The sequence below is a fragment of the Engraulis encrasicolus genome, chromosome 19 (assembly GCF_034702125.1).
Source record: "Engraulis encrasicolus isolate BLACKSEA-1 chromosome 19, IST_EnEncr_1.0, whole genome shotgun sequence".
NCBI lineage: Eukaryota > Metazoa > Chordata > Actinopteri > Clupeiformes > Engraulidae > Engraulis > Engraulis encrasicolus.
In genome coordinates this window covers 27,016,892-27,033,708 of record NC_085875.1, presented here as the reverse complement: position 1 = coordinate 27,033,708, position 16,817 = coordinate 27,016,892, and the positions used below count along the sequence as shown (strand labels likewise).

The 16,817-nt window shown below is 42.3% G+C and overlaps 1 protein-coding gene across 2 annotated transcripts in view; it reads left to right on the top strand.

Annotated features, from left to right (window-relative positions):
• Positions 1-16,817, top strand: part of setd3 (SET domain containing 3, actin histidine methyltransferase) — a 54,914-nt gene that overhangs the window by 460 nt on the left and 37,637 nt on the right. For both annotated transcript variants that reach the window (XM_063183956.1, XM_063183957.1), the window contains exons 2-4: positions 9,764-9,891; positions 13,994-14,086; positions 14,267-14,415. In XM_063183956.1, coding sequence (XP_063040026.1) covers positions 9,792-9,891; positions 13,994-14,086; positions 14,267-14,415 — 342 coding nt within the window. In that variant the 5' untranslated portion in view covers positions 9,764-9,791. The remainder of the gene's footprint in view (positions 1-9,763; positions 9,892-13,993; positions 14,087-14,266; positions 14,416-16,817) is intronic.

Here is a 16,817-nt window from a genome sequence, read left to right as displayed (position 1 = left end):
GTAGACTCCCAAGTTTACTGAATTCGGGTGTCTTCTGTTGCATGTCACTGCGAGTGTGTGAGTTGGGGCGTGATTTGTTGCAAGTCTATACTATAGCTACTGGTTTAGCCAAAACCGACGCTATTATTAGAAACTAAATGATGGTCAGTTACCTCGGAAATCTGTGGCTGTGTCAGATACAGTGTAGCGGAATGTAATTGGCACACGAAAAGAGGCCAGCTGCTTGAAGTACAGTAGAACAAGCCATGTAGAATAGTGTGAGTGCAGTATCTTATACAGGATCTTTATTACCTAGAAGCCATTGGAAACCAACATTGCCAAATGAACCAAATGTGTGGTCATTCATTGGCCCGACAGGACAGTGAGGGAGTTCAAGGCTCAATCATAGGCATTAATTGCATGCATGTGTTGATTGAGGTGAGCAGTATACAATGAAGTTACTGTTTGAATGGACAGAAGTGTGTGTGTGTGTGTGTGTGTGTGTGTGTGTGTGTGTGTGTGTGTGTGTGTGTGTGTGTGTCATCTGCCTAGAATGCAGACCTCATTTCCTCCTGCTGCTGCATGCATGCTTCCGATCCACTCTGCAGACAGACTTGATAGGCAGACATATAGAGAGGCAGATGGGAAGACGGGCAGGGACAGATTTTCTGCCTGTTATTGCAACCTGTATCTCAGGGCTATTTAAATGGAGGCCCTGGGACCAGAAGCGGCCCTTGGATGGCAAGGTTCTGGCCCTCACAAGGTCCACGCATATGAAATATGCTTTTGTCATTTATTCCATGGTAGAACTCCATTTCGACTATCGAGGTCTTTTTTTAGATGCGTCCTCCTAGCATCTCTAAAAGAGGGTATGTCCGTCCGTCTGTCTGTCTGGCTGTCTGTCCGTCCGTCTGAAACTCATTCCTTAAATTGATATTCCCTGCTTTGTCCACAAGGCGGCAGAGTGCATAGATGCATCTTCGTGCGCCTGTCAGACTTGTTCAGATTCTCTGTCAATCCGGCACCTTGACCAGGGATATGCACAATTTTTCTTCTCAACTTTTGAAAAGCTATGGCTTTATGATAGAGCATTTTGATGTACATTTGGAAAAAAAAAAGTTAATGCGATACCTCCACTATTTGTTTGCAACTGCTACGGTAACCTATGCACTGGTTCAGTTCCTTTCCTTTCCTCAGGAGAAGTGAGGCAGTATTGTAGACTACTCCTGGCTGAAAGGCGGGAACAGCTGAGACCACAAAGGCAAGGCAGGCAGTTGCTGCAACATGTGTGCTTGCATCAGTCAGTGACTGTAGGACTAGTAGGCATGCAACGTGTTCCCCCTTGCCCTTCCCTTTCCCTGTCCTGTACTGTGCTGTGCCATCACACACACACACACACACACACACACACACACACACACACACACACACACACACACACACACACACACACACACACACACAGAAAAGTCATGTGATGCCATTGCCAGGCTTGCTTACATGCCAACTGGTGTGTGTGTGTGCGTGTGTCTATAGGAGGAGCATTCGAGAGTGAGTGTTGAGATTTAACACTGCATGCTCATCTCATCAGTGTAATCTGGCAGCGTAATTCAGCAGTGGTCTACTGTACACTGCACTACATTGTTCTGCCATTGGGAGGAGTGCATTACGGGCTTATATCACTTTTAATATGCCTGGTTTAAGATACTAGCCTGATAAACCAGACTAAATGTGAGATTAAATATGTAAATTAGTCTGGCCGCGATGAATGACACATGGAGAGATTGTTGATGGAAACAACACGTTGTTTTTCAAGCTGTGCCTGTGCCTATTGGCCAGCGCTTTCTTTGTCGTCACTCCCTCAAATCCTGTCTGCTTTGCATCCAAAGATTCAAAACAAGTCTCCTGCTTTTGTGATTGGTCTGCCAGATTCAGGGCATTGGGGCATTGTCCGAGGCTAGACGCACTCGCAGGCAAAAATAATTCTGCCCGTTGGCGGGTGGGGCTAGTTTACTAGGCTATCTGGTTACACTAGTCTAGGTTTATGTTAGGTTTTCAAAAAAATATATATTTAATTTTATGCCTTTATTCAGACAGGTGAGTTGGAGAGTGACTGGAAAGAGATAGGCGAGGATCTGGAAATAACCTCAGGCCAGAATCGAACCCGGGTCCTCAGTGTAAAGTGTACGGCGCCTTTAGCTGTTTGAGTCACAGCAAAGGTCTTACATCACTTTTAATAACAATTTTAGATGCTCCGGATTTGAGGGATGCACACAGCGGGCTTATCTCATTTTTAATAACAATTTTTAGACGCTCCCCAGTGGCCTTCCCTGGTTTTAACGCCCCACAGGAGTATAAGGCCAGAGCTGTAGCTTTGAAAATAGGTCTAATCTAGTCATGACAAAGTGATGATCCTGATTATGTTGAAAGATTTAGTAGAACATTCATGTGCTGCTGGTGCTGGTATATTATTATTATCAAATTGACTTAGGAGACCCACCCAGAGCTTTTCAGAGGAAAGTGTGTGCGTGTGCGTGTGCGTGTGCGTGTGTGCGTGTGCGCGTGTGCGTGTGCGTGTGCGTGCGCGTGCGTGTGTGTGTGTGTCCACAGTCTACTGACCCTGAAACCTCCTAGCTTTTCCTTTTTTAGAAATCTTTTTTTAAACTTAATTTTAAGTTCAAGAGCTAGCTAGTATTAGATTATACCTATTTTGTTTGCTTGCATTAGCTTAAGCTGGTTGAAGTTCTCTGTTTAAAATAGAACTGGTCTTATAAGTTACTCAATCCATGTTTGACCACTCTTGCAGTATGCAAAGCTAATATGTTTTGCTACATTAGTAGAAATGTTAGAGAGGTGGGGTGTTTGAGGTCCCCAAACAGAGCAAGGAACATTTTGGCACATTTTAGAAGAAAGTACTGCACTGGCCGGTAATGCAGTATGACCCATAAAGATGCACTGTGTGTAGGTATGTAAATTATCGATTAATTCATTTATCATTAGTTCATAGTCTTATCGATCGACTTACGATTAATTGATGAGCGGCATTTCCCCCCCCCCCGAAATCTCAATGTTTCTCGGAAAAAAAAAATCACATTTAAATTAATTCTATTTCAATTCATTAATCCAAAGGTAATTTAATTATTCCAACTATTCACACCGCTCTTCACACACTCTTCACATGCCCATTTCACCTGGGTCTCTTGTCAGTTGAATTATCGATTAATTGCGATTAATGTTTTTTAATCGATTAATGCATTGATCGATTAAAGTCGATTAATCGATTAATCGTTTGCATCCCTACTGTGTAGGATTGTGGCCAGAGTAGGTATTGCAACTGTGCCTCTCTTTGAAACCGAGCTGCCTATTGCCAGATTTGATATTTTCATGAATATTTACTAAGTAATGCACTAATATTTACCATTATGAAAAGAGTAATTTTCCCAGTCATAATGAATACTTAGAATTTAATTGTGGTGGCAAGTATTATTTGTGGAAAAAAAGCTAACATTTGGGAATGGGCAGCATGAATTCTGGAAATAAAGTATTACAAATATTACACAGTGCACCTTTTAAGTCTGACTAATTGGAAGAATGTGGTGCGTGTGTCCCTACTGCTTCATCCATGACTTAAGTGCCCTTGATCAAGGCACCTAACCCCACACGGCTCCAGGGACTGTAACCAATACCCTGTGCCTAAATAACTGACTCTTTTAGCCGGCAGTTTTATCTAAAGCCACAGGCCTAAGTGTGATGCAGTGTATTGATTTAGCATTGACCCTTTGCAGTTTTAAGGACTGTGCTGGTGGTATGGTGTAGTCTAAGCTTCTGTTTTCATGCAGGGATGTGGTGCATTTAAACATGATACTGAATGTCTTTACTCTGCATCATTTACCATTTAACCCTGATCGACTTATCCAGTGTTTATTTCTGGACTGCATCATATGCGAGAGCGCTGTATACTTGTCCTCCGGAATGCATTGATTACAGTGTTGAACAGGAGAGAAATGGGAGATGGGGAACACTTCACTGAAGTGTTTGGTACTGTAGTTTTGAGGGTGAGTTTACCCTGTTTGTTTTGGGTCTTGTTTTGGGATCGGTCTCCCGATGAGACCAGGTAGAGCTTCTCTGCTGAAATTGAGCATGGGGTAAATTCAAAAGTAGAACAAAGCTGGTCTTCAACAAGGGTCTTCTGAGGGTCACTGCGTCAGTTATCATAGAGGGACCAAAGTGCAAATGTTTACAAGCGTTTTGCAGTCCTAGCTGATTGAGCGAGCGAATGAAGCTCAACAGCCTGCTGTCAGAATAAATGGTGTCGCTAGCCGATGACGTCACGGCGCCGCCTTCGTTGCAGTTTTCAGAAATAAATGACTTAAAGTAGGCGGGGGTGTGACAGACGCGGTACATGTTTGATTCGACTATGGCACAACTGTACAACGTTTAAAAAGTGGGGACAACTCATTTATGGGCTTGGTAATATTGCCCCTACGGCTACCGTTGAGTGGATACCGTCTGACACAAAATCTTCCAAACTGCACCAAATGGGAAAAAAGTGGTATGGGTGTGTAGAGTGATGTGTTTTATTCCAGAAATAAGGCCCCACATGCAAAAAAAAACGTTCTTTCCCTTTAAGGGCAGTGGAGATAGTGGATAAGTAATAAGGTTAGTACTACCACTCACAACAGTGCAACACGATACCACCAGTGTTATCTTGTTTTGCCTCTTTTCTCATAATAGCAGGTATTAGGCCAAAATTGTAATTAGCCTCTAAAATGCAACTTAACTCCTTGACTGGCCTAGTCCCAATGTGGTGTTTCAGTCCAAGATGCTTGTAACATTGCCCTAAAAGGTCTTCGCCTTTCAGTGGCCTACATTCAGGGCTCGAGTTCCCCCCAACAATGAAAATGGTCTAAATTCATCCCCCTCAATGAAAACGGTCAAAAATTATCCCCCTCTAAAACAGGCCTCTCTTCTTCACGTAGTGTGTTAAAAGTAATTGCACTTTTAACAGCTAAGCTTACATTTTCAAAATTTTCTCGGGGGAGAACCCCCCGAACCCCCAATAATCAGAATTAATCTCTGACCATCCACCCTGCTTTGATTTTACAACTCGAACACTACCTACATTAGATTGTCAGGTTCTGCGCTTGCTGTCAGATTCAGTCCCATTTTCTTGGTTACACAATGTGTTTTCCATACATTAAGTCAGAGAGGCGGTTATAGCAGACCAATTATGCATCCTGACTTGGATCCTCTCAGCATTGCCTTTGCAAGCCACACGTGATCCTGCACAATAAAATCACATGGGACTGTTGCTACGGAGACCGGGAAGTTCCATTGCACTAAAATAAGGTCAACAAAAGAAAGTAGGATGAGGCAGTTCCACAGCATAACTGACCTACTTGATGTACTGGTAGATTTAATATAGGCTTTTAATGCACTGTTCAGTTGCTTTAAGTGATTGAGAGACACATGTGCAGAGACGCACACACCAACACGGTACCCCATACGCATGCACACATGATGCACACGCACACACACACACACACACACACACACACACACACACAGGCTGAACAAGTACTGCGCTCCTAATACCTAGTCTATTTTAATCTCCTGGCTCATCATCATCATGATTAAACATTAATCAATGAATAGGCTGACTGTGTGCTTTTCCATGCCTCTTTAACCCTTGACATGGGCAGTTAACCTGAAGGAGTCCAGTTAACCTGACAGCCCATGCTTAAAATCTGACTCATCATTAAGCACCATGCTTCAGATTGAAATCATGCCCTTGCACTTTTGAGTTTGGTTTTACAGGCAGGAATCATTATTAGCCTAGTAAACTAGACGAATCAGCGTTGTGGGCCAAAAACATGTTTGTCTATCGAGTTGGTCTAACCTCGGTCCTTGTCAGATCACCACAACAGGCTCCAGACTGGGCACACCAATCACAACCGAGTGTCTGGTTCGTCCGGCCAAGGAATTGTATACTGACAATTATCAGTCTAAAAGTTCCTATTCAGGCCTGTTGAACTCTTCCTGATATCTCTTGCTTGCTGTGGCTCTTCGCTTTTGACACGTCTCTACTCTCTACTGTCGCTGAGTGACATCTGTCAATAGAATGTATACAGTATGTGTTTAGGCGATGCAAGGCCTTAGGCTGCTGGAAGGGTTTATGCAATATGATGTCTTAGGTTTCCACTCCAAGTTTAAAATATCTCTATCTTGAGTTACACACAAGTATGTAATACATGAGTATCGATGTGTGTGTGGAATGACGTAGCTAAAGGAGAATTCCACACAAACTTCAACACACAGTTGCATTTCTCACACTACCTTTGACTCTTAGTACCAGGCACTGGCAAGTACTTAAAGGGACACTGTGTTAGTATTTTAGTTGTTTATTTCCAGAATTCATGCTACCCATTCACTAATGTTACCCTTTTCATGAATACTTACCACCACCATCAAATTCTAAGTATTCATTATGACAGCAAAAATTGCACTTTTCATACATGAAAAGGGGGATCTTCTCCATGTTCCGCCATTTTGAATTTCCAGAAATAGCCATTTTTAGCTGCAAAAATAACTCTACTTGGGCCATACTAGAAAATATTAGTTTATTATTTAGTAAACTTTCATGAAAAGATCAAATTTGGCAATAGGCAGCCCAGTTTCAATGAGCAGCATAGTTGCAGTACCTTTTTTGACCATTTCCTGCACAGTGTCCCTTTAAAGGGACAGTTTGGTCAATTTCAACATGCAGTTGTATTGCTCACGCTACCCTTGACTTGTCAGTACCTGGTGATGCCACATTTTTCGGCTCAGCCCTTTCCGAGATATGAGCAATTCTAATGGGGGCAGCGTTTGTTTACATTTTTAAAAAATGAAACATAGGTCAACTCCAAATATTTTCCCAAAAGGTACTGCTGTTTGCTAGTTGTCTGCTGATGTTTTATAACCTTTTGGATGTTTTTGTGAATAAATAAAAATGTTTTTTTGAAATGTAAACAAAGAGCTGCCCCCATTACAATGACCAGGATCTCGGAAACGGCTGAAGAAGAAGAAAAAAAAAATCTCAGGCACTGACAAGTCCAGGGTAGTGTGAGCATTACAACTGCATGTTGAAATTGACCAAACTGTCCCTTTAAAGGGGTATGCCACTATTTTGGGGCTTAATACAGTTAAAATCGTTGGCTGGGGTTTATAAAGGTGGTAAAGTGTCTTATTTTTCATGTGAAGCGTTGTCTTGCTTTAAGACAAGTTAAAAGAGGGAGTATGTCGCTAAGCTAGTGAAAGTCAATGCATCCATGTAGCATTGCTACATGCTACACGGATCCATTGACTTTCACTAGGTTAGCGTCATGCTCCCTCTTTCAACTTGTCTTAAAAACAAGACAACGGCTTACATGAAAAATAAGACACTTTAACACCTATATAAACCCTGGCGAACGATTTTAACTGTATTAAGCCCCAAAATAGTGGCATACCCCTTTAAGCTCACGTCTGTGCTGTAAGGTGTCTTCAGATGTTGGACTGGACAATATTACTCAAACACTTCACACACATTAATCCTTCAATCAAAAGACATTTTTTTCTAATATGGCAACATGTTTGACAATAAAACTGTTTGAGTCCTGAGTGAAATTTCGACTTTTGTAATGATCTTTGGGGTAAGCTAATGTTAAAGGGACACTGTGTGAGATTTTTTGTTGTTTATTTCCAGAATTTATGCTGCCCATTCACTAATGTTACCTTTTTCATGAATACTTACCACCACCATCAAATTCTAGGTATTCATTATGACTGGAAAAATTGCACTTTTCATACATGAAAAGGGGGATCTTCTCCATGGTCCGCCATTTTGAATTTCCAAAAATAGCCATTTTTAGCTGCAAAAATGACTGTACTTGGACCATACTAGAAAATATTTGTTTATTACTAAGTCAACTTTCATGTAAAGATCAAATTTGGCAACAGGCAGCACAGTTTCAATGAGCAGCATAGTTGCAGTACCTTTTTTGACCATTTCCTGCACAGTGTCCCTTTAAGATGGAAGTGGTCTTGAAGCTTCTTCTTCATATGAAGCTGATGTGGCACTGCTGAAACACACACACACACACACACACACACACACACACACACACACACACACACACACACACACACACACACACACACACACACACACACACAGACTGAAGATTTAGTGAAGTGCCTAATAATCCTCCTCAGTCTTACTCTCTTGCCTCCCGCTCATTTTGGAGTGTGGGAATTCAATACATCGATCAATAGGCAGCCCTGCTTGCGCTTTTGAACGAACGCATTCATATTTTTTTCAACAGCGTTGCCAACAGCCAGGATTTTGAGAGCCAATCAGAGATCTCTCTTCTCTCACCGCTCTCCCCTCCTTTCTTTCTCTCTCTCTCTCTCTCTCTCTCTCTCTCTCTCTCTCTCTCTCTCTCTCTCTCCTCTTGCTCTCTCTCTCTCTCTCTCTCTCTCTCTCTCTCTCTCTCTCTCTCTCTCTCTCTCTCTCTCTCTCCTCTTCTCTGAATATATTGGAGTTGTTTGTGTCCACTCAGCCCCTCTGTTCTCTTCTGTCCTGTCCTGCTTGTTGAATTTTTACTACAGAGCTCTTTAGTTCAAAGATCAGGGCGAACACACACGCACACACGCATCCGCGCGCGTTCACACACGCACACGCGGCAATGGCCATGAGACGGAAGTTGAAAGCGTTCATTGACTCCTCTGTTAGTGGGAGCCCCTGTGTTGTTTGGAAGGTGATGGCTTGACTTCCCGTAGAGTAGAGCCATTTGTGTGGTGCCTTTCTCTCCCGAAGACCCATGTCTCTCTCTCCTGAAGCCTTTTTGGGTGTCTCTTTCTCTCCTCAAGGCTATTTTTCAGGGTGTCTCTTGTGATTTTTCTTTCTCATTCGAAGCCTTTTTTGGGGATGTCTCTCTTGAAGCCTGTGTCTTTCAAGTGTCTTTCTCTTCTGAATCATTTTTTTAAAATGACCATTAGACTACAGGAAGCTGTCTCCTCTCCTCTCCTCTCCTCTCCTCTCCTCTCCTCTCCTCTCCTCTCCTCTCCTCTCCTCTCCTCTCCTCTCCTCTCCTCTCCCTACACCGGTATGGTAGCAGCCATTCAGATCAGTCCTGGCTCCCCAACAGAAGAGTATTCAATTTCTCTCTCTCACACACACACACACACACACACACACACACACACACACACACACACACACACACACACACACACACACACACACACACACACACGAAATCAGAGAAAGGCACTTGCTGATTGTGAAGTCATTCACTGGTTACAGTGCTGTTCTTAAGTGCAAATTATGTTAAGTGCAGACATACACATTCCAAATGATAAACTGTCCTCTGTAAAGAACAAACATTTCAAGTGAAGTGCTTTTGCAATTATCCTAGTGATGTAATGATGACATTTTCCAAACAATGAAGAGTGGCTGAATTACATGCGACTCTGGTTATCTACTGCCCTCCTGTGGTTAGAAGTAGAACTGTTCACACTCGTACATGACAAAATGGGTTGGAAGAACATCAAGACTGAAACCATGTATTTGGTTAAAAAAAAAAAAAATGATGAGATGTTCATATTTTTTGTGCTTTCCGAGTCTAGAGTACAATAAATTATGATGTTTACATTTACATTAGAAAAATGTGTCCTAAGTGTCTCCTCTGTGTATAACCTGAATGTAAATGAATGAATGAATAACGATATATGAACACATGATATTGATTTGATTTTGCAGTGAAGCTGCTCCTTGGTCCAGACAGAAGATGGGGAAGAAGAGTCGCGTGAAGACTCAGAGGTCTGGGGCCACCGCTGCCACCGTCTCCCCCAAGGAGATGATGAACCTCATATCAGAACTCCTGCAGAGTGAGTACAGCAGCTCAGCTGTTAAATCGGGGAAAAAATTGAAGAAAAAGAAGAAAGTCCACACACACTGTTGCGTTAGTCTAGTGATGAACCTCCTGCATAGTAAATCCAGCACCTCACGACTTCAACTAGTTCCAGAGTCGGTGACGTTTTGGTCATTGTCAGTTCTTTGAACTAGATGTCAGGTGGTACAACCAACAGCTATTGTCATTCTTGCATTTATTAAATGAATTACTCCATGTTCAGTCAATCCGGAAAGTATTCACATCGCTTCACTTTTTTCACATTTTATTTTCTTACAGACTTATTCCAAATGCTACAAATGAATCTCTGTTGTCAAAATCCTACACAAATTATTCCATTATGACCATGTGAAAAACAAGTTGTCTTGACAGTTTTGAAAATGTATAAAAATAAAAAACAAAGAAATATTTTTTACAAAAGTATTCGCAGCCTTTGCTTAATACTTTGTAGAACCACCTTTGGCAGCAACTACATTCATTTTTTTCATTTCGAAATGAAAAGGGACTAAAAGGGAGGTCATCGGTGTGTGTTTCAACCTTTCAGTACATTGAAATTGTACATTTTGAGTCTGCACCAGGCTAAAATAGATGGGTGTGTGTTTTGAATGAAATCCTATGGAGAGTATCATGATCTGCTTCTGTAGTCACAGTGCATGCTGACATGCCTGCTTCTTTAGGTGTAATTCAGATTTCCAATGTTGACGGCATCCATACATCGCCAAACCATGTCAGTCCCACAACCATGCTTGACTAGCCAGATGATGCATGATCACATGGTCATAATGGAATAATTTGTGTATGATTTTGACAACAGAGATTAATTTGTAGCATTTGGAATGAGGCTGTAAGATAATAAAATGTGAAAAAAGTGAAGCACTGTGAATACTTTCCAGATTGACTGTACAAGCAATGGATCTGCTTTTTGATAGCTTAGAAACGAATATGCTTTTTAGATAAATAAGTAAAAAATATTGATCTAACACTGTGCGGTCTGGTTCTCGATTCTGATTGGCTGATAGCCGTTGTAAATTCTTGGGTTGCAGTTACGTCAGAATGCCCCTTCACTGGAGCGCGCGAATTTGAAATGGTGGACAACCCTGGCTTGGAGCCATTGAAACCCATTCAAAAGTACATTTTGTTCGATGTTCGACAGAATATTTTTTAATTAGACCTTAAGACACACCATGGGTCTTGTTTAAAAGCTGAGAACCTCAGCTTTCCATACCTGAAAACGGTATTTTCCTAGCATCTACCAATCCGAAGGTAGCCTACTTTAAGTGCGGAATTACTTTTCTAAAGATAGCGTTTTGTTTCCTTGGAAACGGACGCGGTTTATGTGTTACGCATACGCTATTTGACTCGGTTTTGCATTATTATGGATGAATTTCTAATCTTGACATTCTAATGGACAATCTGTGCGAGTTTCAAAATGCGTTTTTATGTAACATGGGAGTAAAATGTGTTAACAGTACGCCCGTCTGGGATTTGTTAGCTAGTTCGCTAGTTAGCTAGCAAGTAAGTAATAGATATTAGAATCGATCTGTCTCAATGGCCCAAGCATAAACAAAGAAACACCAGGATTTGGATGTAATGCTATAATATCAGCAATTTGTCAGAGCAAAACATTCTGAGAACATTCACAGAACCAGTTCATTATATCCACAGCCTTGAGTGTCGGCAAATCTTTCCACTTTTGACATGATGTAGTGTAGAGACCTAGCACTTGCTAGCTAACTAGCGGGCCAGCTAGTTTAACAAATCCCAGACGGGATGTAAACACATTTACTCCCATATCACATAAAAACACATTATGAAATTCGCATAGATTGTCCATTAACATGTCAAGATTAGAAATCCATCCTTAATAGTGCAAAACCGAGTCAAATAGCGTATGCGTAACACATAAACCGCGTCCGTTTCCAAGGAAACAAAACGCTATCTTTAGAAAAGTAATTCCGCACTTAAAGTGGGCTACCTTCGGATTGGTAGATGCTAGGAAAATACCGCTTTCAGTTATGGAAAGCTGAGGTTCTCAGCTTTTAAACAAGTCCCATGGTGTGTCTTTAGGTATAATTAAAAATATTCTGTGTCAGATCGAAAAAATGAAGTTTTGAATGGGTTTCAATGGCTCCAAGCCCAGGTTGTCCACCAGCAGCGGTAGATCACCACCAGGGGGCAGCACTATGACGTCAGCTGCAACCCAAGACTTGGGCACAAACCCACACCATTCTAAATGAAGATTCTATGTGCATTTAATATATAGTGGTATTAGCTGTGATTGTGCCTCCCTAATGTCTGTTAATTTCAGATGGTGCAATGCAACCACAGCCAGTCTTACCAATGTATAGAATGATTTTTTTGCTGGATTATAAATAAACATGCATACAGGCATTCCATTTAAATGAAACATGTTGCAAAAGTAATTAATGTGCCAACTTCACACAATAGTAACACTAGCTGTGATTGCACCACCTTGGGCCTGCTTCTAAAGACGTCAACAATGACCCTACAGCGTCTCGTACGGAAGTGCAAGTGATGAGACCAACTGAAAGCCGCACAATCTGTTCCATTCCAATACTTTGTGTTGGACTGTCCTTACTGAATCCTACTGAAGCAGCGTGACAAGTCGTGTTATATACGCACAATGCGACTTTTTGAAAGCTCTGTTGCCAGGGCTTTGGGATTTGTTTCGCTGTCGTAACAAAGCCGTTACTAACACAAGCAGGCCTCGTATCGTATGAAATAAGGAAATAAAGCATGACTCTAACCTGAAGGGCACTGCTACTCCCCTTTGGACATCGTTTCTGTTTTGCTCTGTTCTGTTCGCCAGGGAGAAGCTAATTTCCTCCAGGTTTAATAGTGTAGGTTCCTGGCTACATTATGAAATATCTTGGGTAATGTTTTCATATCGTGTGAGTGAGTACAGCTCTCTGCAGTCAAATGCACCTGACTATATCCATCTGGCTGTAGTGACTGACTTGACTTTACCAGCTTAATGCCATTGCCTCTGCTACATTGATTAGGTACAGTTTAATGGCACAAACACACCAAAAGCAACAGTAGCGACACCGGAAGTAATTGACTTAGTATGGAGGAGTTGGCAACAGAATTGGATTGATGGCATTATGGTTTTAATGGTCATACTCTGTCGCTTTTATTAGTATAATAAGCTATTGGATCACTCTTGCTATGAAGGCAATCCAGCGGCTCTTTGCAGCTTGGCCCCCTCTTATGTGTTCGTGGGGTAACAGTGTATGAGACAGCACGTAACATTAGGTACTTACACCGCTCCTGTACTGCACTGTAGGCTTGGGTTCAGGTATGTACCGTATAAGTGCATAAAGCCAGGCTCAAACTACACGACTAGCGATTGTGTGCGATTTTGGAGTCGGGGTGCACCGCACACTAGAAGAGAATCGCAACTGTCAATGTTGTCGCTGCTCGCAACCACCGAGACAATGCCCGACGTTCTATTTCCAGTCGCAAATATCAAACAGTGTTTGATTTCTACGATTTGCAATCTGCGACTCTTTGAGCTGCCAAAGTTCTATCTAAGAACGTCGCTCACGACGAGGAAATCTTTCCCGACAATCGCTTGCGATGGTCCCTAATGTTCCAGCGATTGTCGTAAGGGGGGTTTTCAGCCGAGAATCGGGCCGACAATCGTAAAGTTTGAGCCAGGCTTTATATAGTACATGTTGATGCATGCAAATGAAACCGAGGTCTTCCTGTGCAGTCTGCCACTCTTGACTTGAACCCATGAACTTCACAATGCTCCAGTTTGATATGGGCGACACAATTCAATGCCACTGAGCCAAAGGTCCATACAGATAGCTCAGCGCTACCGTATCTGTATAAGGCTTCAGGAGGGAGCTTTACCTGTATTCTACCGCCAAACTCTGCTAGTTGGCATCCGTGACATAAAAAAACCCCAATAAAATGAAGTGTTTCTCAGGAGAGCTGTAGTTACTCAATAGAGTTGTAAAGTGTTACTTAATAGAGTTATAAAGTATTACTCAATAGAGTTCTGCATAGTTTGACGGTAAAAACCTGACCTTTGTCTCTCTTCTCCTCATCAGAGTGCAGCAGTGCAGCCCCCTCTGCTGGTAAGGAGTGGGAAGAGTATGTCCAGATCAGAGCCCTGGTGGAGAAGATCCGCAAGAAACAGAAAGGTACACACACACACACACACACACACACACACACACACACACACACACACACACACACACACACACACACACACACGGTGGAGTTTTAGGGCGACAGAGAGAAGTACTGGTACTTCTCAGTGCTGATGAATGTGGGCCATAATATGACTGACTTAATTTTGTGTGTGTGTGTGTTTGCAGGCATGTCGGTGGTGTTTGAGGGCGACAGAGAGGAGTACTTCTCGGAGCTGATGACCTGGGCTGCAGAGTGTGGGGCATCTTGCGATGGATTCGAAATAACCAACTTCGAAGGCGAGGGCTACGGACTCAAAGCCACCAAGGACATCAAGGTATGTGTGTGTGAGAGCATCTCTGTGTTTTTTTTCTCTCACATGTATGCACATCTACACTCGCCTCCAAAAGAGTTGTCGCCTATCCATCTGTTTGGAATAACAGCTAATAACCTGACTTTCAATTAATCACTTGGCTTCAGAAGTCACTGATATGAAAGCTACAACCCTCCCGAATGAAAATGCATGCACAAAAATAAATTTCATGCACCAAAGACAGATTGACCCTTTATTGAACACAGACAGGGCAGGTTTTCACAAGACAAGTTTTGTCGCCTATCGAACATAATGTGAAAATGAGCAGATAAGTCACTTCAAAACACTTCAAATACGCAGATTGGGTGTCATACTTAATCACTGAATCACTCTCACCTCTCTTGAAAATCGACTTTGGCCTTAGGTGTATGTTTAGGGTCATTGTAATCATGGAAAGCAACACAATGAAAATCAATGGAGTTCAATGAGAGATGGTGACATATTCGCTATTCTTAGAGCAATACATGTTTAACTTCATAATTTAATCAATGACAAAAGCTCTCAAACACCTGCAGCATGCATGCAGCTCCTCATAAGAGCTGTATCTGTACCATGTTTCACTTTATGCACCATTTCTCTTTTTTCATATTCTTCATCTCCAACACCATATAGTTCTGATGCTATCAGTTCTAAAATGGTTGATCTTCGGATCTTTATTTCAGAGTATGAGTCCCATTAGCCTTCATTTTTGTCAGAATTAGGCCTGACATACTCTTGGCTGGCTTTTTTGAGACAGGACAGTGGGAGAGACTTATTTGGTGTTAAAGGTGAAGAATTTGGAAAAAATACATGGTGTCTAAAGTCAAACATGGGAGGGATACAGCTCTTATGTGGAGCTGCATGCATGCTGCTGGTGTGTGAGGGCTTTTATCATTGATTACATCATGAAGTTAAACATTTATTGCTCTACGAATAGCAAATATGTCACCATCTCTCATTGAACTCCATTGATTTTCATTGTGTTGCTTTCCATGATTACAATGACCCTAAACATACACCTAAGGCCAACGTTGATTTTCTGGAGAGGTGTGAGTGAACCAGTGATTAAGTATGACACCCGATCTGCGTATTTGAAGTGTTTTGAAGTGACTTATCTGCTCATTTTCACATTATGTTCGATAGGCGACAAAACTTTTGTCTTGTCAAAATCTGCCCTGTCTGTGTTCATTAAAGGGTCAATCTTTCTTTGGTGCATGAAATTTATTTTTGTACATATATTTTCATTCGAGAGGGTTGTAGCTTTCATATGAGTGACTTTTGAAGCCAAGTGATTAATTGAAAGTCAGGTTATTAGCTGTTATTCCAAATAGATGGGTAGGCGACAACTATTTTGGAGGCGAGTGTATAGATCAACCCATAATTCAAACTTCTGTTATTGCTGACTTAGTCACACATCTACCTATGCATGTTCCTGCAACAGTGTTTGAATGTGAACTGAATATTTGAAAGTGTTTCCACAGTTAGACACTTGTTCACTTTTGCATTTACTTGCGCGCGTGCACACACACACACACACACACACACACACACACACACACACACAGTTGACAAAGCTAGTGCTAGCGTTCAATAATGGCTTGATGTAGTGGCTAGGCCGGCACTGACTAGTGACTGTGGCTGAAGATGTGATCATCAATGGGGCTTTAAGTGGATTGGTGAGCACTGCAGAGGCAGCAGCCCATGTTTTTCTCACAGCAGGTGGCACTGTCCGGATTGATCAATGTGTGTGTGTGTGTGTGTGTGTGTGTGTGTGTGTGTGTGTGTGTGTGTGTGTGTGTGTGTTTGTGTGTAATATTGTTGAATGGCCAATGATCAATTTCCTTTAGAATAACCCCCTCCCCCTCCCCTCCTTGCCTGAGGAGCGTATTGAGCTCCACAGATTACCCTCATTCCCTCACATTGATTGACCCCTGAGTGGCTGTAATGAACCAGGGCCCTGTGTGTGTGGGTAGTTGGGTAATGGGATGGTGAGTGTGTGTGTGTGTGCATGTATGTGTGTGTGTGGTGGTTTGGTGGTGTGGTGCTGGGACAGGGTTAATTGATGTGCCAATCCAGCACGCATCGCCTTCGACTGAAAAATCAAACACACACACACACACACACACAGGCACGCGCGCACACACACACACACATGCCCGTCTTCGACTGAAAAATCAAACAACACACTCACTCCAGTCAGCGGGTGGTTGTCTGTGCAGGAAACACAGATGCATCATTGGCCAGTTACATGTCGTGTGTCAACTCTCCCTCTCCAGTATGGACTTGCTAACCGAGGAGACAAAGACACAAGTCGACGTCGCCCTTTCTAGTAATGGACTTGTCTTTGCCGAGTCAACAGGTGTTGGGAAATGGATCGTCTTGTATGT